The following is a 23,062-nucleotide window of genomic DNA, read 5'->3' as shown; positions in this document are numbered from 1 at the left end:
TTTTTGGATTTCTTTCTTTTGTTAAATTTTATTTTATTTTTTCAGTGTTCCAAGATTCATTGTTATCATCATCATCATCATCATTATTATTATTAATTAAAGAGGAAGAGAAAGAGAATGCATGCATGCAACCAGGGGCAGAGGGAGATAGAATCCCATAGCTGACTCCCTACGCAGCACGGAACCTGACATGGGGCTCCATCTTAAGACCCTGAGGTCATGACCAGAGCTGAAACGAGTTGATTGCTTACTGGACTGAGCCACCCAGGTGCCCCTGGATTATTACTTCATGGTGTGGGTGGAGGGGTGTGGGGCTTAAAGTGTTTTATCTTGCTTCTCTGCTGCAGAGACTGCTCTTGAGTCAGCCTAATATTACTAATTGACACACGGGCTCATGGTAGTAACTATTAGAGGCAGGTGTAGTTGGCATATTTCCAGAAATATCTTTGCACTTGTAGCACAAAGTTACTTTTTTTCTCTTTGAATTGTCACTTCAGGGTCCCCTGTTGGGTTTATGATAATGCAGTGCCTTCTTCAAGGAGTGGGTCCCCCAGGAACCAGACCAGCATGAGGACTGGTGGGAGTTATCCAGGGAAACTCATGTTTACCTCAGTGGGTCCGTGGTCTGCTAGTTCACCCGTGGTCTGCTAGCTCACCTATTCCAACCCTTAAGCAGGAGGATGTGGGTGGGGCAGAGGAGCCAGTGGGGGTCTTTTTCCAGGCTGGCCATTTTCCCCCTCCCTCTGTACACCCATACCCCCCAGGCGCAGCCTCATCTCTTGTCAGTGCTGGCTTTGTCTTCACTGCTTTCTCTCACAGGAGAACATGGCCTCAGAAATGGGATCCATGCAGTGTTTGGGGGTTTGTTTTTTATTTCATTCTGTTTTATATGTTTTTGAGTGAGACAAACATCATGCAAATTAAGATGCAGGTACATTTTCATTTCACTCATGAACTAAAGGTACTCATAGGTGTGAAGTAATTCTTGTCACCCTTTCCTAGAAATGTACAGTGAGCCAAGCCTCTCTTGCTGGTTGAAGTAAACACTAACTTTCCTTTCTGTGTTTGAGAATGCAGCAGAGAGGCCCCTGGGGGGCTCAGTCGTTAATCGTTTGCCTTTGGCTCAGGTCATGATCTCAGGGTCCTGGGATTGAGCCCCGTGTCGGGCTCCCTGATGGGTGGGAAGCCTGCTTCTCCCTGTCCCACTCCCTTAGCTTGTGTTCCTTCTTTCGCTCTGTCAAATAAAATCTTAAATAAATAAAAGAATGCAGCAGAGTGGTGCCTGGTTGGCTCAGTCGGTTGAGGGTGGGACTCCTGACTGTGGCTCGGGTCATGATCCCAGAGTTGTGAGATCAAGCCCCGGATGGGCTCCACACTGGGCATGAAGGCTGCTTAGGATTATCTTTCTCCCTGCTTCTCTCTATGCTCTCGCTTGCTCACACTCTCTCTCTCTCAAAAAAGAAAAAAAAAAAAAAAAAAACAGAATATTTGTAAAAAATGACACATGAGGGGCTGCTGGGTGGCTTAGTCATTGGGCGTCTGCCTTCGGCTCAGGTCATGATCCCAAGGTCCTGGGCTCGAGCCCCACATCGGGCTCCCTGCTCAGTGGGAAGCCTGCTTCTCCCTCTCCCACTTCCCTGCTTACATTCTCTCTCTTATTCTCTGTCCAAAAAAAAAAAAAAAATGACACACAAATCTTTTAACAGAAGTATGTTGAAATTTAATTGAATCAAGTCCAGTGATGGAGGAACCAGTTTGAGTTAGAAAACAGTCTGGGGTGCAGAACTGTAGGTGTGTGCCGTCCCAGTGGTGGGGGGCCACCCCAAGGGGGCATGGGTCTTTCCCATAGTTGTCACCCTGGAACAGCACAGTGTCTGCTCAGCACCCTGGACATGTTTGATAAAGATCATTTAATGAGTGAGTGAATCCTAAAGCTTTGGGGGTACTTCTGAGTTTTTTTAAGTGGAAAAACTTAATCTAGAAACTGAATGGCTGAGGTGGAAATACAGGCAGGTTCCCAGTAGCCATTCAACACTAACTACATTTTTAAAAAAATTTTTATTTTCAAGATCTGTAATAATTGGAACTGAGCCAAACATATATAATAATGTGAGATTTTTAGTTACTGCTTCAATAAAATGACCATTATAATTGTGATTAGCATATAAGTTATAAATAGGTAATTATAATGTTCTTATGGAAATACTTAAACTTAAATACTTAAAAAAGTTTGCTTTCTTGAGTTGTTAAGATATGTGTTCTTTTAATATTGTTTCTACTGTTCATTTGATAGTAAATCTTTGTGGGAGTTACACAAAGGTTCTTTTAGTAAATACCCTCTTTGGACTGTCATAAAGCCTGCATTCATTGAACAATATAGGATCATTGATTTTAGTGTGAAGGGACTAGAAATTATCTAGTTCACGCAGCTCATTATTTAGGGGAGGAAATGGCCCTCCAAATAGTTATGCAGCTTTTCAGTGTCACATTGGTGGCTCACCTGAAACTGGAAATAGAGTCTGGGGTTCATGGTTCTCTGTCTTGTGTATCTTTCTTGTAACTAATAGACTTCTCATACCATGTAACATATTAGTGTCTTTCCATGCAGATTTATCTAGGCAGTATGTTAAATATATTCAAACGGGGGACAGTGAGGTGTAGCCTTAACCGTAAAATTGGGATTAAGAAGGAGCTCTTCTGTCCTTCCTAGCGCTCCCGGAGTGTTGGATGCAGAGTAGGTTAATGAGAGGGAGACCCACAGGGAAGGGTTTAGGGTGGTAAGCATTCATTCGGGAAGAATCTGAACATCCGTCAGGAGAAGGGAGTAAAGGTGTGGGCATCACAGAGACTGTGAACTCTCTGTGTTGTGAGAAAAGGTGTAGCAGGATATTAGTGGAAAAGGCAAGTTGCAAAGTAGTATGTATTATCTGATCAAAAATAAAATAAAACCCTCCGCATGTGTGTTTATATCATATGTCTCCATATGAGGAATGTAGGGATATATACACACACATACAACATACAACATATATACATATATGTTACATATGAGAGGTTTCTCTGTCTGTGAATGTGCATGGGGTATGCGTTGTCTCCTGGAGTGGGATCTGGAAACCTTGTTGTTTCTTTTTTTGTTTATCATTAGATTGTTTAATTTGTTTCAAGAAGCATCTATTATTTTTGTTATGAAAAAGACCTAATAAATAAAAATTAAAATCAACTTATAGCTTTGTGTATTTGTGATTTTTTTTTTTTAATATGGAATGCCAGGGGCACATGGGTGCCTCAGTTGACCATCCGACTCCTGATTTCAGCTCAGGTCACGATTTCAGGACCATGAGATTGAGCCCCGAGTCATGCTGGGCAGAGCCTGCTTAAGATTCTCTCTCTCTCCCTGTGCATCCCACCGCCCCAGCTCATGCACACATGGGCTCTGTCTTTCTCGCTCTCAAAAAAAAATTAAAAAAATATAAAAAATACAGGCTGCTTCATAAGTTTCTATGTCATCTGTGCACAGGGGCCATGTGATGTTTTTAGTAGTGTTGTGTGTGTGTGTGTGTGTGTGTGTGTGTATGTGTGTGTGTTTTAATAAACTTATAACAGTGAAATCAGTAAGTAGAATTGCCCATAGAAGAAAATCACAGATTATTACCTGGCTACTGATTGGCTCTGTTTGGATGGTTTCTAATACACTGAAATTCTTCATTAGTAACATATACTGAAAGAACATCTTGAGGATAATTTTCAGATGTGCTTTCCCTAAGATCACATTTTTCAAATGCTTACATTGTTCATTCACATAATTTTAAGCATTTGCATAATTCATAAGCTTTTGTATTTAGCATCAAACTGATTAAGTATATTTACCAATAAAAGATGAATGTTGTTTCCATGGGAAACCAAGGCTAATAAATTCTCATGCCATGGTTTAGTGAAGACTCAGACCTTTCTTTTGTCAAGAAATGAGTTGCTTAGTGTAATTATAATTTTCATTTAAAAAGAGAACAACATGAACTCTTTGCATTTTGTAAATTTTCTTAAATTCTAAGGCTCTGAGCCTTTAGTAACCGACATAAGTACAGATACCCTTGTAATTTTCCAACAGAAGGGATGCCTCACTCCTAAGATGCTATTTGTTTGTTTTAAATCACAGGTTCTAATAAAAGAGAAATATTTTTGAATGTAAATATTTACTGGAAGTGTGTTCGTCATAGGCCTCACGTAGCACTAAGAAAGCCATTATTCACATCGAACTTAAAAACTAGTCAATTTTAAAACTTGAAGAAAAATACCAGTCACAATTTGAGTTTACTTGGGGTGGAGACAACAAAATACTAACACATTCCTTGGCCAAGATCGGTGCGTATAATAGTTGCCCTTGTGTCAGGCTTTTGTGTTTTCATTGAAGTAGCACAAAATTAGTGTCTTTAAAAGACCATGAGAGTGGGGCGCCTTTGTGGCTCAGTGGGTTAAGCCTTTGCCTTCTGCTCAGGTCATGATCCCAGGGTCCTGGGATCGAGCCCCACCTCGGGCTCTCTGCTTAGCAGGAGGCCTGCTTCCCCGCCCCCCCGCCGCTGCCTACTTGTGATCTCTCTCTCTCTGTCAAATAAATAAATAAAATCTTAAGAAGAAAAAAAAAAAAAAAAGGACCACGAGAGTATAGCCAAGACCTGAGCCAGCAGTGCCTGTGGACTGGGGTTCTTTAGAGCCTACTGGAATGAATGAATGGAGTTCTTGGGATCATGTCTGACACAGAACAAATGTTTAATAAATTTCTTGGTTTGGATACTCATTTTATTTCATAAGCCTTACTTGCTTTGTGTATACGGGAAGAGGTTTGGTTGATCAGTGTTTGTGGGACCAGAAAAGACTCAGCTTCCCGAGTATATAATCTGTTGTATCTTTAATCTTTAATCAATTAAAATGAAAGGAGTACCCGCATGTTGGTGAGCAGATTGGCTCTTTCTGTACATGGATTCCTCTGTGTACATGAACAGTTTCACTTCTTAGTGAGTATTGCAAGGATTAGGAGCACCGACTTCCCAGGCAATCAAAAGTTTCTATGTAACTTTTGACTCCAAACTTCACTATGAAGAGCCTACTGTTGACTGGGAAGCCTTACTGATACCTTGTCAATGAGCACATATCCTGTCTGTTGTATGTATTGTGTACTGCACTCGTACAATACAGGAAGCATTAGGAAAATCACAAGGAAGAGAACATACACAGTCATGTCCTGTAACATCTGTGTAGGAGCAGACATGTGCAGTTCAGACCTGCATTGTTCAAGGTCACCGGAGCCCTGGGGAATTGCCTACATGTACCAGAGGCAGAAAGAGGTTCATTGCAGCACTGTCAGCAGTTGTAAAATACCAGAACTCCTCAGTGTCCATCAAAAGCAAGTATGTGAGTGAACTTTAACATCTCCACACTATGGATTAAGCCTTAGCAGTTAGAAGGAGGAAGCAGAGCTGTGTGAGAGCAGGGATTGCAGAAGCAGCAGTGAGCCAACACTTGGGAGCACTGCATGTGATGTGATGGCATTTACAGGAAGTTGAGGACTTGCATGACGGTACCTCGTTGTGTATGGATACATATGGAGCAACAGCCCAAGAAATACTTGCAAGTGAAAACCCCGGATTCAGGATAGCAGTCACATCTTTGGCATGAAGAAAGGGAAGAGGATTGCAGAATGTTCGGCAGGGGAATCTACTTAATATGGTGGGGGGGGGCAGATAAGACAGAATTTAAAGATGTTTATAAAGCTGGGATATGAGGGCATGGTCACTCATTATATCTTTCTCTTTTCTTTCTTATGTTTGAAATACTTTACGTGCACACAAATTAAAATAAGTACTTGGAGATACCATAAAAGCAGCAAGGAGAGAGAGAGAGTGTGGCCCCTGGAGTCAGAAGCATGGGTCTGCCCTCTCTGCTTCTTTGGACTCTGGCCCTCAGCTCATGGCTTTACCTCTCTGAGCTTGTGATCTCATCTCTAAAGTAAGAATAATAATACCGCGGGGCTCCTGGGTGGCTTAGTCAGTTAAGCATCTAACACTTGATTTCAGCTCAGATCTCAGGGTCATGAGATTGAGCCCCATGTCGGGCTCTGTATCGAGCATGGAGCCTGCTTAAGATTCTGTCTCTCTCCTTCTGCCCTTCCCCCTTCCCTTGGCTCACACACACACTCCCTTTCTCTGTCAAAAAATAAAATAATTTAAAAAATAGTGTCTCAATCCCAGTTTGTTAGGAATTAATAGCATCCCTAAACCTTTTATAGTTGTTGATGCAGAAATACTAAGAACTGGGAATAAGGTCTGAGCCCCAACAGACATCATCCTTGCCCTTACATCATAGGGGAGGTAGACCATCAGTTAATCACCCACGCAAATATAAATGACACCTGTAATCTGTGTCTTGAAAGACATGTGCAAGTGTGATTCCCTCTAATAGGGGATATTATGGACCACAAATTTGTGTCCCCTCAGATTCATTGTTGAAACTCTAATCCCCAGTGTGATGGCATTTAAGATGGGGTCCTTAAGAGGTAGGTAGTTCTTGAGGGTGGCGTCCTCATGGTGGGATTAGTGCTCTAGTAAGAAGAGATGGGAGAGATCGTGTTTCATCAGCTGTCCTTTTGAGGAAACCAAGAAGGGGGCTCTCATCACAACCCCTTTCTGGCATGCTGGTACCTGGATCTGGGACTGCCCAGACTCCAGAATGTGAGAAGTAAGTTTTTGTTGTTTGAGCCCCCTAGTCTATGAGTTTCTGGCTACAGTTGTGCAAACTGACTAGGACTGGGGCCGGAAGCTGGTTGGGGAGGTCCTAAAAGTCTTCTCTGACAAGTGTCTTAGGGCTAGGCTTTGAAGAAAAAGAGCAGGAGCTCAGTGAAAAAGAGAGGGTGGTGTGGTCCAGCCCAAAGGCACAGCCCAGAAGTGCTGCTGAAAGGGGCACAGCCAGAGAGGAACCCAAAGGAGGCCAGTGGAACGGGTTGCAGAGCTCCAGGGGGAGGGACTGGAGATGAAGCTAGAAGGTACGAGTCAGATGTGTGGCCCTCTGAAGTCCCAGCTGGGTATGTGGGGAATGAGAAGATCAAGGAAAGACACAGTTGGATGGACTATAGTCCCTGAAAATCAGGGTGAACCAAAAACATTCTTGAAGGATGGCGTGGGAACAACTGTAAACAATGGGGGCATTGTTAGGAAGTCTTACACATTGATCTGCTGGAGGGCCCAGGGTAGTCAGAGTTCACATGGCTTTTCAGAAGATGAGAATTGAGAGGTGGAAGCTACATCCACAAGTCCGTGGGTAGTTTTTTGAAACATCTGTGCCATTGGAAAATAGTCTTGATCCTCACTCCCTTAGTCCTTTTTGCCAGTAGCTTTCACCCTAAAGGTCACCATCTTTAAATATCATAGAGTGCTTTGTGGTGCACATTCCTAAGTTTACACTGTTACACAAACACAGAGTTAAAGCCTAAAATAAATAGTGAACAAATATCAAGGAACTTAACAGTGTTCTAAATAAATGGTTTGGGTCTAACCACTGTTACCAGAATGACCGTGATATTCCTACTCATTGCCACCCTCAGCTGAAGTGCCTATTAATACGTTCATGTTTGCAGTGTTTTCCAACTTTCATGAGTTAAACAAACACTTGTTGAGAGTTCACTGTGGCTAAAGCACCATGTACAGTGGGTGATCGATGGACGAGTGTATTGGTGTGCTCCTCCTCGCTCCCAAGATCGCTCCCCTCTACCCAGCCCCGGCTGTGGAGCTGCTTCCCATACTTTCTGAGGTGGTCCCCATGTCTCTGCCAGCAATAAAGGGCAGCCAGAAAGTGGGGAGAAGGTGTGAGCTGGGCCCCAGACACTGGTTAACAAGAGAACTAGATCTCAGTCCTCATGGATCACATTTAGAGGTTGCTAAGGAACCAACTCATTTTGAAGGCTGGCAGGTAATGGGAGAGGATCAAGGACTTCAGGTGAAGTTTAAGAAAATGGAGAAGCACAAAGATAAACATTTTTAAATAAACAGTTGACAAAAACTTCATGCTGTTGACGGTTTGTCAGAATGAACATTCATGCCTTGCTTGTGGAGTACGGAACACTTCAAGAGAATGGCTTTTATCATATGCATCAAGACTCCACTGCTGGGAGTCTTAAGGAAATGACAGTACACATGAAAAAGTCATGTATGAAGGTAATTCACTGAGGTTTCTTAATTGTAAAAATCAGAAGCAATCTAAATGGTTTTCAGGAGAATTTTTGAATAAATTATGAGGTATCACCGTGATGGAATATTATGCAGCCGTTCCAATTTATATTTATGAAGCTTAACCTGAGAACTGGGTTGTCCTATTAAGTGGGGGAGGAAACAGGAGCACAATCCCACCTCTGTTGTAAAAAGAGGAACATGGGCACATAAACGGGCCTGGAAATACAGGCACTGGGATGTTGAGAGAGCATCCCGGCTTTGGGATTGTGGGTGATTATTTTATCTGTGTTCATACTTTTCTGTGCCATCCAGTCTTTCTTCAGTATGCATGCACTGTGTCCGTCACCAGAAAGAGAGCAGACAGTATTTACTTAAAATAACTTCTGGGACGATATTCCCATGCGAGGGAATGCAGACTGCCTTGGCCTTCCTAGCAGTCTAAGAAGGCTGTTTGTTCTAGAGAAAGCACCTATGTTTTCCAAAGAGAGGGCAACACTTTCCTGTCCGAACTACTCAGGGATGCTTGAGCCCTTCTGGGGGAAGTGCAGCTTTCCTGAGTGTGAAGAGGGGGCTGTGTGGCCTTCTAGAATAGCAGCAGGAGAGTGTGCTGTACAGGAAAGCTGGTTTGAACTCACGTTACTTCGAGAACACTCACAGGCCTGCTGTGTCCCATGACAGGGAACTGCTCCATACCTTTTAGCACCATTGATGCAGAACCATTCCCATTGTTCACATCCACGGATTTTAAGGAAGGAACGGGAGGTTCAGACAAGAGCTTCTGTCTTTTCTTTCTGAAGTTCTCCTTACAGTGGTGAGGGAGGAGCTGCATTTGCAGCTCCGTTGTGGATTTATTGGCAGAGGCAGCTGACATTGGAGTATAATTTAAGCTTGTAAAATTAGCAACACCGTATTTTCAGTTGTTGTGCTCAAGTATTTTTACAGATCATTGTACCTTTGGTTTTGGTTCAAAGGAAGAATACTACTTTGACACTCTTTAATTCTAGATTTTGGAAGGGACACAAAAGATGTTCCTATTTTGGAAAGAGTAGACAGGAACAGATTTTTGAGTGAGTACCTTTATATATATTTGTGTGGGTTTATGTATCCAACACGTACACATGAAATAAGACTATTTTATCAAGTAAAAACATTGATTAAAGGAAATTTTGAGGTGGGGACTTCAATAATTAACATTTAGAAAAACAGCTTTTCTTTCTTTTCTGTTGAGTTAGAACCTTGCCCCATCTTGAAAGGAAGTACTACATGAGCAGACAAGGAATTGTCTCATTTCCTTCTGAGCCTGACATCGAGAATTTTTAGCTTTTCTTAATCTTTTCCATCATGGTCTCGTTACCGTATGTGTTCATATCATGAGATAATCAAGAATAAAATACTTGTACATTGCAGATCATTTAAGATAAAATGCACATTGCAAATAAGTATAATGTTATTTTGCAATGATTTTTCTCATCTCTTTAGATTTAGCTTCTAAACTTAATTCCTCCTTGCAGGTGTGTGAATTTTTCTTTACTACTCAAGGGTCATTCCAATCATCTGCACCACAAAGGAACATTTTCTCTAACTAGTGTAGTAATTTGGGAATGGCAGGTATCTGGAGGACTCCAATAGCGTGGCAAAAGGAGGAGATTGATGTCTGGTGGGATATTGTCTTGTCTGCATTACATTTGAAATCATCTTTGTCCGGTGAGGGAAGAAGAAATACTGCAAATTTGCAGGTTAATGCAAAGGAACTGAATTTTTCTCTTTGTAACTTTGTAAATGGAGAAATTCTATGTTTCCTTTGTTGTAGTTTTACAACTTCCTATGTGTTCCTCTCTTAGGGCATTTCCCATTTGTCTGACTTGGTTTTCCATGGAATTTGACAGAACAAAGAAAACGGTTTATATGGAATTACATAAATTCCTTATTTCTCTGATGGGCCAGACTCACTGGACATAAATGATAATGGCAACAATTGAAAGTATGTTAAACATCAGCATAGAGGATCTGTACAGATTCGCAGAAACTAATATCCAGTGGAGAAATTAAAAATATTATCAGAGAAGATAAAAGTTTTCCAAGGGACTTTTTCAGAAAGAATGTCAAAGTCTGTCCCATGTAAAGGCTTTACTGAAATAGGTAAGATTATGCCTGGACCAGCCTTTGGGAAAGATGTGTGTCCGTACAGCAATTAGATTAGTGGAAAGATACTGTTAACTAAAGAAATGCCAGTTAAAATATGGCAGGAGAATAATTTCATGTCTTTTAAACAGACATTTTCTTTGTTTCTTTTTTTTTTTTTAAAGAAGAGGAGGCCCATTCCTTGTCAGGTTGAAGGATGCAGAGGACAGCTTAAGCACCGTAAATATGTTCATAGCCTCTGACCCAGGAATTCCAAGCATAAACATTTATCTTAAGAAAATAATTGAAAAGACTTAAACACAGCTGCAACAGAGACCAAGGGTATGCACACGGACCAAGTGTTGTATAGAAACCTTATTTTTTCCACTTTGCAGATTGATTGTTGAGAGATAGACTGTGCAGGAGTTACAAGACACAGTGGCTCAGCCACAAGCACGCACAGAGCTGTTAATTCTGCAGATTGACTCGTACATGTGCTTGCACAAGGCTCAGTGGAAGTACAGCCATGGCTCTGGAAGTGGGCAGTGTGGAGGATCACGGTGCCAGAATATGGCGAACCTGGACGGTGTGCTAGCTGTGCTTCTGGGTAGACACATGCCAGCTGCACCCGCACCGTGGTGGGGGCCCGTGACACACCACGAGGGGAAGGGACTCTGATGATGAGGAGAGCCGGCAGAGTAACAACTCGAAAGACAAGGACCCGTCTTGTCTTTCTCACCCTGGCTCCCCAGTAGAGGACCTGTCCTGTAGCTGGCTGTCAGTCAGGGGTTCATATTTCGTCCATCACTCTTTTCTCTAGACTCTGATTGCTGGTGCAGGCTTCCAAACTCCTGCCGGGTGACTTCACCAGAATCACTTGAGATGTCTGTTTGTTTGTTTATTTTTAAAGATTTTATTTATTTATGACAGAGAGAGATAGAGAGGGAACACAAGGTTGGGGCAGCTGGAGAGGGAGAAGCAGGCTTCCCTTTGAGCAGGTAGCCTGATGTGGGACTCGATCCCAGGACCCCGGGATCATGATTTGAGCCGAAGGCAAATGCTTAATGACTGATCCCCCAGGTGCCCCACTTGAGATGTTTAAAAACATAAATGCCCTGGTCTCTGTTCCCAAGTGTTTATTTTGAAATAATTTTAAACCTTCAAAAAACAGGGACGCCTGGGTGGCTCAGTCCATCGAGTGCCTGACTTTTGATTTTAGCTCAGGTCGCGATCTCAGGGTCCAGGGATGGAGCCTGGGGTCAGGCTGTGCGCTCGCTCTGTGGGGAGTCTGCCTGAGATTCTCCCTTTTCCCTCTGCCCCCTACCCTGTCCCCATTCACCCCCCCCCCCATAAAATAAATAAATAGAATCTTAAAAAACGAACTTAGAGAGGTCCCCTTGACCCTTCACTTAGCTTCTCTTCATGTTACCCTATGTAACGATAGCACAATTATTAAAACAAGGAAATGAACATTGTCATAATACTATTAACTGATCTATAAGCCTTATTTGAATTCTGCCAGTTTTCCCATTTATATCATTTTTGTGGCCCAGAATCTGATCTAGGAACCCACATTGCGCTCAGTAGTCTTGTTTGCCCAGTCTTTTTCAGTGTGTGATGTAGCTCCTCAGTCTTTATCTCCCATGATGTTGGCAATTTTGAAGAGCCTTTTTTTTTTTTGGTAAATGTCTCTCAATTTGGGTATATCTGATGTTTTCTCGTATTAGACTGAGGTTATGCATTGGGGCAGAAATACCACAGGAGTTGTATACCTGTTAGTAGATCCTATAAGGGGTAGATGATGTCAAGTCTTATTACTGGTGATGGTAACTTTGATTTCTTATGGTGTCCACCCAGATTTGTTTCCCTCTGTAAAGTTACTATTTGTTCCTTTGTAATTAAGTATCTTGTGAGGAGGTACTTTGCAACTATCCTATTTCTCAACAAACCTTACCATTAGGCAGATACCAGGATAGCATAGTAGTGATTCTTATAGTCAACAGCATCTGTAGCTTGATGACTTTGTAAATATCCTGATTCTCATCAAAACGCTGTGACTCTTGCCTGCAACAAGTATCACTATGGTACTTGCTTGATTGTTTATTTTTACCCTCCACATTAATAATTGGAAAGCGACTGTAAGGAAGAACTGTTTCTTTCCCCTCATTTACTTATTTATGTCAGTGTGGCCTCAGGAGTGTTTACTGGACCCTGTGGGCTTTCATCCAGTACCATCATTAATTTTTTTTCCTGTTCAGATGGTTGCAACCGTGGCCATGGTGAACTCCTTTGAATTAGCTTTTGACTTCTTTCCACATTTTTTTTTTTTTAGCACATTTATACTTTGACGCATCACAAAATATTCCAAGCTCATCTTCTGTTTTTTTTCTGCAATGGCTCTAGAACTCCAAGGGTTTCCTGTACTGGAGAGTGGCATGTAGAAACCAAGATCAGGATGCTGGATGTGCCCCCTGCTGTTTGGGTGTCTTTGCTCGTAGGTCTGTCTGGCTGGACGGAGCTAGTTAACGCACACACGCGTGCAGACTCAGCTGCACACATTCGTTTTAGTATCTACATACCTCTGACTCAAATTCCATAGGACAGGGTTCTTTCTAAAATCGCCCATCTTACTGGTCATTTGTTTCTCCAGCAGTGAGAGACTTGTCTCCTCTTATCTATAATACATTTACTTGTTTGTTCAAATCTTGTAGACACAAAAAGCAATGACTCTAACTGGAGGTCGGTTTGTCCCCAAAGGCCATTTGGCATTGTCTAGAGACATAGTCCATTGTCACAACTCAGGTGGGGGAGTGCTAATGGCATCTAGTGAGGACAGACCAGAGATGTGCCCAGGACGGCCCCCACACTAGAATTAAATGGTCCAAAATGCCAGTAGTGCCCACACTGAGAAACCTGGGGCATCGAGCAGTTTCAGAATGACCAGCCTATACCCCTATGAAAAACACATAATCTTTATGTAGTTCCTTTTTCTTTAGTCTTACAGTATTCAGTCAAAACAGTGTAATTGAGTTTATTAGGACCATTTCCTTCCTCTTCCTCCTTCAGTATGGTTGTGACTCACTTGTAACCCAGTTAGGGTCCTTTGTTAGTGTCTGTACTCAGTGTGGGGTGTGATCGATTGAACGTAGGTTCTAAAAGTCAGAACAGGACAGAAAGATGTGCTCCGAAAGTACGGAGCAGTTTTTACAAGTTCCTCAGATGATTCTGATTTTCACCTTTTTTCAGAACCAGTGGTGTAGCCCATGGGCTGTGAAGTCAGACCTGAATTTACATCCATCTCTAATCAGGTATGTAATGTTGGGTAAGTTACTTTTCCTCCCTGAGTCTGTACTTTAAAGGGTTGTCATGAGGGTGTGAAAGTGTACACGTGGTGTTTATCAAAATATCCACACAAAAAAGGGAGTTGAGATGAGAGCTGTGTTCATTCTTTCATGTATCCATGTAACAAATATATTGCATCACTACTATGTGCTGGGGTGCTATACTTGTTCCCCAGTGAGACAGAATAACTGAGATCTGGCTCGTGTCTTTGAGGCTCTTGGTGGTTTTAGAATAGCTATTTCTTACGTCGATGTGCAATATAAGAGACTACAGTGAAAGTAAATCATGATTTTGTGGAAGCTTTTCCCTAGAAGGCCCAACAAATGCAGACTATCTGTACCTCTCTGGTCAGCTATTGTGGTAAAAAAAAAAAACAGCCATCTAGAGAAACAGATCATTTTAGGTCTCTGACTCTTTCAAATAGAAGTCATTTCAGGCTTGTAAGAATGTCTAGATATCGGACTATATGAAGTTGAACTCTCTAGGGAGCATCTGTAGTCAGATGTTCTTGGATACTAAGCATTCAGGCAATTTTTAAAAATATGTATGTGTTCTAGAGCAGTGCTTCTCAATTTTAGTAGGTACACAGATCATCCGAGGATTTAGTTCAAAAGCAGAATCGGAGTCAGTACGTCTGGCCTGGGGCCTGGGACTCTGCATTTGTAATAAGCTCCTAGCAGATGTAGCTGGTTGTGTGTCACACTTTGAGCAACAAGGGTTATGGCCTGACTTTGAATCATATTTTTTGGCTTTGAACCCTAGTTCTTCAGCTTATTAGATGTGTGCCTCTTATTAGTGATTGATCTCACACTGAGCATATCGTACCTTGAGATTATTAGCTATTAAAGTCAGCACTTGGAGCTCATTGACATTTAAATTCGCAGTACATGAGGACAGACCTCTAACAACTCATTGGTAGATCAGAAAGCAAGTGTTGTGATTTGGTATTGCAGCTAAAGATGTACTTCTTCTGTTTGGATCCACATATTATCTTTGAGATTTTTCTTCCCCATGGCGACAACCACTGGTACCTAAATAAACTGAAATTAGGACCAGGGTTGTGTTTTGTTTTGTTTTGTTTTTTAAGTAGGCTCTATGTGGCCAACTTGGGGCTCAAACTCACAACCCCGAGATTAAGACCTGAGCTGAGATCAGTGGGTGGACACTTAACTGACTGAGCTCCCCAGACACCCCTGGTTTTTTGTTTGTTGGTTTGTTTTTTTAAGTAAGCTCTACACCCAATGTGGGCCTTGAACTCATGACCTGACAGCAAGGGCTGGATGCTGTACTGACTGAGCCAGCCAGGAGGTGCCCCAGTACCAGAGGGTTTTAAAAAAATGCATATATAGGGGCGCCTGGGTGGCTCAGTGGGTTAAGCCGCTGCCTTCGGCTCAGGTCATGATCCCAGGTCCTGGGTTCGAGCCCCACATCGGGCTTTCTGCTCAGCAGGAAGCCTGCTTCCTCCTCTCTCTCTCTGCCTGCCTCTCTGCCTACTTGTGATTTCTCTCTGTCAAATAAATAAATAAAATCTTTAAAAAAAAATAAATAAAAAAAATTTAAAAATGCATATATATACACACACATACATATATATAACACTGTCCTTACTATGTCAATATATAAATAATAAATAAAAATGTTATAGTGAAGCAGTTTTTGAAATAATAACTAAATAACTAAATAAATAACTAAAACAATACTTTATTATTTACATTGTCCTGTTAACAAATTTCTAATTTGTGTTTTTTTTTGTTTTGTTTTTTTTTTAAAGATTTTTTTTTTTAATTTATTTATTTGACAGACAGATCACAAGTAGGCAGAGAGGCAGACAGAGAGAGAGAGAGAGAGGAGGAAGCAGGCTCCCCGAGGAGCAGAGAGCCCGATGTGTGGGGCTCGATCCCAGGACCCTGGGATCATGACCTGAGCCGAAGGCAGAGGCTTTAACCCACTGAGCCACCCAGGTGCCCCAATTTGTGTGTTTTTGAATTTAATGAATTTTTTGGTACAAAAGTACATTTCTGTAATTTATATTCTAAATTGGGGGTATGTGCTCAGGAGCGCAAGGGGTGGAAGAAAAAAGTTTTCATTTTATTGCTTTGTAACAAAGAAAAAAATGACTTTCTTTTAAAAACAATATTGAGGGCAGATGTGAATGGTTTGCCACATGGACAAACTAAAGATCCCTTCAGGGTGTTTTCAGGATATCTGACACTGAGAAACTCTCTATGACCACTCCAGGTAGTTTAGCTGGAATTGGGGACGCTTCACTCAGGACTAAATGTCTGGCAACACAATATTCCTCCCTTCCCCAAAACAGAGGGTAAAGGATCCCAGAATTTAAGTGACCAGTTGGTGTGTTAAATTGATTAAATGGGATTGACCTAGTCCCGATTAATGAGAGTTCCAGGATCTTCAAAACAAAATGATTATTAGAGCATAAGGCAGTAAGTATAAATGGATTAGCCCACCCTGGCATTGTAGCGAGGTGAGCTGCTTGGGGTCTCCCTTGTTGTTGGTCTTTGCCTAGACATTTCCGGCCAGCTGAGCTGCAGTGCCCAGACTCTTTGATCTGTAGAACCTTTTACACTCTTTACATTGGTTGAGGACCTCAAGGAGCTTTTGTTTATATGAGTTACAGCTATCAATCTTTACCATGGTAGGAATTAAAACAGAATTTTAGGGGGTTGGTTAGGCATATACCCTCAGCTCAGGTCATGATCTTGGGGTCCTGGGATTGAGCCCCACGTCAGGCTCCCTGCTCATCGGAGAGTCTGCTTCTCCCTCTCCAGCTCCCCACTGCTTGTGTTCTGTCTGTGTCTGTCTGTCTGTCTGTCTCAAATGAATAAATTTAAAAACCTTTAAAAAAAATAATTTTAGGGGCGCCTGGGTAGCTCAGTGGCTTAAGCCTCTGTCTTCAGCTCAGGTCATGATCCCAGGGTCCTGGGATCAAGCCCCGCATCTGGCTCTCTGCTCAGCAGGGAGCCTGCTTCCCCCCACTCTCTCTGCCTGCCTCTCTGCCTACTTGTAATCTCTGTCTGTCGAATAAATAAAATATTTAAAAAAAATAAAAAAATAAAAAAATTTAAAATAGTCATTAATTCATTAAAAAAATAAACCTATTATATGTTAAGATAAATACCATATTTTGTGAAAAAAATAACTATTTTTCCAAATAAAAAGAAGAGAACAGTGGCACGGTTTTACACTATTTACAGATTTCTTTATTGTCTGGCTCACTAGAAAGAGCTGGATTTTTCTGTTTGCTTAGTCTGCTACAATGTTGCTTATCATGTAGCCTCCAGAAAACTGCACTGGACACTTATGAGGGAGTAAGAGTGAAAAGGGGACTGACCTAGCAGTGTCCTGGAAGGGGATGTGGGACCTGGGGTCTCCCTTCTTCCTGAGTTAAGGGGGGTTGCCATGGCTCTCCAAGGCCTGTGTGGGGCTGGATCTGCTTCTTGGGAGAGGATTGGTAGGGGCAGAGTTAGGGGCTGCGTGTGGAGCCGTCTTCCCTGTTTCAGCCTCCCCGACTGTGTCATGGTTTCATTCTTAAATCAGCTTCTGTGGTGCTCTGATGTCCCACATGCTGCCTGGGTGTGTCTCTGCTGTGTCCAGTAAACGTGGTCTCTTCCAAGTTTCCTGAAAAATAGATTAATTGGATAGGATTTGCCCAGTTTTGAGTTTTTCTTTTATAAATTATTCATATATATTTTTTTAAGATTTTATTTATTTGACAGACAGAGATCACAAGTAGGCAGAGAGGTAGGCAGAGAGAGGAGGAAGCAGGCTCCCTGCTGAGCAGAGAGCCCGATGTGGGGCTCGATCCCAGGACCCTGAGCTGAAGGCAGAGGCTTTAACCCACTGAGCTACCCAGGTGCCCCAAATTATTCATATCTTTTCTTACCTTTTGTTAGTAAACATTACGTGGAAAGACAAATGAACAGTTAAATTATGTTATTGTTAATGCCAGACTTTTAAATGATCATATAAAATTCATAAACTTGTTTGTTGTGTGTGATATAGGCCCTTGGTTGAGTTTTTAAAGGGAAGTGTTTCAATAATTGCTTTTATTTTTGTTCTTTTTTTAAAAAAAGGTTTTTTATTTTTTTATTTGAGAGAGAGACAGAGCACAAGGAGGGAGAGGGAGAAACAGACTCCCCGCTGAGCAGGGAGCCTGATGCTGGGCTTGATCCCAGGACTCCGAGATCATGTCCTGAGCCAAAGGCAGACACTTCACTGACTGAGCCACCCAGGTGCCCCGAAGAAATAAATTTCTTGGCGGGGGGAATATATATATATATATATATATATATATATATATAGTAATACTTTCTGCAGTGAAGTGATTCCTAATTTGTATTATAGAATTGAATAGATCCTGTTTTATGCCATGTCATGCAAACTCAGTGTGATACTTCAAAAAGAGCACCATGATGTTCTAGTGTGTTCTGCCCCATGAGAAAATGTGAAAACCCTGCAGAGGGCAGCTCGGTAGGCCATGTTTAGGCTTCATCTGCTGTGTGTGCTGTCACCCGTGGAGTCCCCGCCTCTCAGCTGTAGGGAGACCTCTCCAGCTCCAACACTGGAGCTGATGCTCATATTCCTTTAGTGTTTCTTCTCCACGTTTTCCTGATGCTGATGGCACAGAGGGAGGGGCTGGGTCCTCTAGTGTGAGTGCTGGGAGAACATCAGAGGCAGAAGGGGAACAGCGTGCCCATGGAGCAGCTGCTGATTCAGGTATTCTTGCAGTAAGGAAATGTTTGCTGAGCACCTACTATTTCCTTTAGAACTACACTGAAAAGGTCTGAAAACACTAAGACTTACCCACACAGGTGATAGGAAGGCCGAGTGTGGATCTCTCCTGTAAAGAATGCCTGCATTTCTTCCTCGAGGAGGATTGACTAGGATAGGAGGCAGCTGAGCACAAATGTGGCTGGCTGGGGGCCAGCTCTTTGAAGTTCCCTGAGCTTGTGTAGACTCGGCCTGTGGATCCCAGCGGTAGAGGAAGCTGCATTGGACTTTGATGTTGGAACTGTTTGAGACCGTCTTAGGTTACGCTTCCTTTGAAGCAGAGTGACTCAAGGCAATCTTGGCATACCCAGGGCCAGTCAGGTGACCTAGAAAAGCCTAGAAAGAAAATTCCTCTGCCAGAAGGGAGTTGAAAATAGCTGCGGGTTATTTGAAACACCATGTTTACTTAAAGAGTTTTGAGAGAGATTATTTGGAGTTAATCTAGCTTCCCTATAGGTAGAGGATTAGTTGTTGAAGAGGATTCCTCCATGGGAAGTTGGGCGGGGTGTGAAGGCCCTTCAAGTCCTCTGGCCGGTGGCCTATGTCCTTGCAGACATTTCTGGGAAGGGCCAGGTGATGAATGAGTGCACAACTCTGCACACACACCAAGTGTGCAGTTGAGATGTTTTCAGTGAAGGGTTTCAAGTGGGGAAAAATCACCACAGATGCTCACGATTCAGTTCAGAGATGTGGAGTTATCGAGTTTCTCTTCCCTGAGGTCAGGTTAATCAGAAATCGAAAACCAAAAGCTGGTTTGTGTTACCCTCTCACACCTTAAAACCTTGCTTGTTGAGACAGGCACATTTTTAAAATACTTGTTTGAATACCTGAATTACAAACCTTATTTTCGTGTGGTTTGTCATCCTTCTGAGTGGCTGTCTTAATCGTAGCCAGAGCATCTGGACATTTCTCTACCAGTTGAGAGTAAAGTAACCCATCAGAGTATTTTTTTCTCCCGTTATTCTGACACTCCTAGGTCAAAATACTGAATAGTGTCAGGCATAAGAGTTTCCTGAACTAAGTAATTACTTATAAATACTACATTGGTCTTTTTTAAAAAGTTCAATCTTGTTAAAAAAAAAAAAAGTTCAATCTTGTTTTTTAAAAATTCAATTCCTTTAAACTAAAAACAACAACTACATTTCTTCTACTCTCTACCTCCCCCACCTCTGGCAACTACCTGTCTGTTCTCTGTACCTGTGAGTTTGGGTTGTTTTTTTTTTGTTTTCGATTCCACAAATAAGGGTGATCCTATGGCACTCATGTTTCTCTCCTCGCTGTCTGACTTACTTCAGTTATCCTAACACCCTCAGGGTCCATCTGTGTTGTTGCAAATGGCAAGGCTTCATCCTTTTTTATGGTTGAATAGGGATATGGTACATGCACACTCACAAAATACACACACACACTCACATCTTCATTCATTCAGCCATCAGCAGACACCTGGGCTACTTCCACATCCTGACTGTTGTCAGTAATGCTGCAGTAACCATGGGGCTGGAGATATCTTTTCAAGTTAGTGTTTTCCTTTTCTTCCAATAAATATCCAGAAGTAGCATTGCTGGATCATAGGGTAACTCTCCTTTTCATTTGTTGGGGACCCTCCACCCCATTGTCCACACCGGTTGTACCAGTCTGCATTCCCAGCAACAGTGCCGGAGGGTTACCCTTTCTCCACATCCTCACCAACACCTATTGTTTTTTATGTTGCTGATTTTAGCCATTCTGACAGTCATGAGGTGAGATCTCACTGCGGTTTTGATTTGCATTTCCCTGATGATCAATGATGTTGAGCCTCTTTTCATGTGTATGTTGGCCGTCTGTATGTCTCCTTCGGAAAAATGGCTCTTCAGGTTGTCTGCCCATTTTAAAAATCAGATTTTTTTTCGATTGAGTTATGTGAGTTCTTTATATATTTTGAATATTAGCCCCTAATCAGATGTATGATTTGCAAATATCTTCTCCCATTTAGCAGCTGCCTTCTCAGTTTGTTGATGGCCTGATTTGCTTTATTATTTATAAATATCATGTTGCTTTTATTTTGAACATCTTTCTGTTCAAAATAATGATGTCCTTGAGAATGGAAAGAGCTGGGGCGCCTGGGTGGCTCTGTCATTAAATTTCTGCCTTCGGCTCAGGTCATGATGCCAGGGTTCTGAGATCGAGCCCTGCATTGGGCTCCCTGCTCAGTGGGGAGCCTGTTTCCCCCTCCCCCATTTCCCCTGCTTGTGTTCCCTCTCTTGCTGTCTCTCTCTCTTTCTCAAATAAATACATAAAATCTTTTTTTTAAGATTTTATGTATTTATTTGACAGAGACAGAGATCACAAGTAGGCAGAGAGGCAGGCAGAGAGAGAGGAGGAAGCAGGCTCCCTGCTGAGCAGAGAGCCCGATGTGGGGCTCGATCCCAGGACCCTGAGATCATGACCTGAGCTGAAGGGAGAGGCTTTAACCTACTGAGCCACCCAGGCACCCCAAATAAATAAAATCTTAAAAAAAAAAAAAAAGAATGGAAACAGCTTTTGTCCTAATGTATTAGGTGGGAGTGGGGTTCAGAGGTCACAATAGCAGAGAAGTGGCGCTGCGGACCCTTTATCATCTGATTGTTCCAGTCAATGATCCTGGGTTCCAATAGGGACTCTCCTGGGGCCTTGGCTGCTTGGACTTTGAATATTGATTAAGGAACTTTAAGGAGTTCATGGTTTGGGTGGATTTGCAAAGTTGGTCTCCCTGAATGTGAGGATCAAGTTGGCATTTCCTACCAGTTGTTTCATTGAAGACCATTCCTACTTTGTGGTTTAGCTTTGTAGACTTACCCCAAACAGTCACAGCATTCTTTCTTTTTTTTTTTTTTTTTTTAAGATTTTATTTATTTATTTGACAGAGAGAGATCACAAGTAGACGGAGAGGCAGGCAGAGAGAGAGAGAGGGAAGCAGGCTTCCTGCTGAGCAGAGAGCCTGATGTGGGACTCGATCCCAGGACCCTGAGATCATGACCTGAGCCGAAGGCAGCGGCTTAACCCACTGAGCCACCCAGGCGCCCCACAGCATTCTTTCTTTGAGCATCCCCCCTCGCCGCTGAGTGATATATGTGCAGCACAGAGAAGGGCCTGTGGTACAGTTTGATCTCAGCTGGAGAGGAAATCCCAGTGACCCCCACCCCCAGCCTGGGTGATACAGGCTGGCCACAGCACAGGCATGAATGGCACAGAGCAGGTCCCTACACACATGTGGGGTGTTTACACACCCAGATGGAACAAACCATCTTCTAAACAGTAGAATTTCAAGCTATTAACATGTGTTGGATAAGCCAATCTTAAGAGTTTAAGTAAAATTTTTCATGGTACCATATTGAATGAAAAGAGATAAAACTTCTACTTTTGTTAAGTTTTTTTTCTGAAGCAAGGGCATGCCCAGTGGGGTGCTATTAGCACGTCCACAAGAGTGGAAAGATCTCTGAAACGTTCAGTGTACAGTGTTTTTATCGTTGCTGTCCACTGAAGGTAACAGAAGGTGTTCCAACGATCCTTATTTTCTCCCACAAACTTCCACAACATCCCCAGTGCTATCTCTTATGAGAACTACAAACATTTTAGAGTTTCTTTTTATGTTACTTTAGTGACAGCCTTATCCTGAGTCACTGCTTGTGTTCTGTGTTTTGGTGGGTTTTTGTTGTTGCTGGAAAGACTTCTAAGAGATTTCTTATTTAGCTGTTTACTTGTTTTTAGCCTTGAAACCTTTTAGATAAGTAGTATGTTTATTTTCCTGAGATTCTAACTCTTGTTAAAAATACATTTTATACTTCAAGTCATGTTTTTCTGGTTATAGTGTATTTTGGAAAACAGTGTCAGGACCCTTTCTGAGGTCAAGAATTTTTACTTTAAGAATGAGGGAAGAAGCAATGTCAAAATCCAAGTAAGCGAGTATTAAATAAATTGACATCTAATCCCTTGAAAGCCAGGGTTCTGTTTGGTGTCCAGTTACCTTGTCTGCTCAGATAATTAATGATAGGGTATCTTTTTCCCCCAATAAGTGCTTTTCTGCAATTCCTAAAGATTCCTGTGTAAAAGGAACTCTTTTGAGAGATTTTCTGATTGAAGATGACATGCAAACAATAGCACTTGGGACAATATCTCTTGGTTTGTGTGATACTGTTTTTCTTCCAAATATAATTTTGAATTGGCTTATCATTTTTCTCATAGTCATGGCCATATATTATTACAACTACATGAAATGTATGTGCTTTGGGCAAAGACCATAAGAAACACATATAAAAGCAAAGTCCCTATTCTGTTAGAAACTTAGGATAATGGGTAAAAATAATATTTTTTAAAGATTTTATTGATTTATTTGACAGAGAGCGAGATCACAAGTAGGCAGAGAGGCAGGCAGAGAGAGGGGGAAGCAGGCTCCCCGCTGAGCAGAGAGCCCGATGCAGGGCTCGATCCCAGGACCCTGAGATCATGACCTGAGCCGAAGGCAGAGGCTTAAACCCCTGAACCACTCAGGTGCCCCGGTAAAAATAATTTTTAAAAAATTTCTCAGTGTTGCGGGGTACTTGGTTGGCTCAGTCGGTTAAGCATCCAATTCTTGA

General features: G+C 42.2%; 1 protein-coding gene across 16 annotated transcripts in view; it reads left to right on the top strand.

Annotated features, from left to right (window-relative positions):
• Positions 1–23,062, top strand: part of DISP1 (dispatched RND transporter family member 1) — a 182,519-nt gene that overhangs the window by 63,364 nt on the left and 96,093 nt on the right. For 9 of the 16 annotated variants that reach the window (XM_047703701.1, XM_047703713.1, XM_047703693.1 and 6 more), the window contains one exon: positions 13,584–13,645. The exons of 3 other annotated variants lie outside the window; for them this stretch is intronic. Coding sequence is in view for 2 of the 13 variants with exons in the window: in XM_047703698.1 (XP_047559654.1) it covers positions 13,601–13,659 (59 nt within the window). In the remaining 11 variants the exon portion in view is untranslated. Of the gene's footprint in view, positions 1–13,582; positions 13,660–23,062 lie in introns of those variants that run through there. 4 more of the 16 variants (XM_047703698.1, XM_047703699.1, XM_047703694.1 and 1 more) reach the window with 2 other exon arrangements.

The sequence above is a fragment of the Lutra lutra genome, chromosome 15 (genome assembly GCF_902655055.1).
Source record: "Lutra lutra chromosome 15, mLutLut1.2, whole genome shotgun sequence".
NCBI classification, from domain to species: domain Eukaryota; kingdom Metazoa; phylum Chordata; class Mammalia; order Carnivora; family Mustelidae; genus Lutra; species Lutra lutra.
The sequence above is the reverse complement of the archived record's forward strand: the minus strand, read 5'-3'. Positions and strand labels throughout refer to the sequence as shown.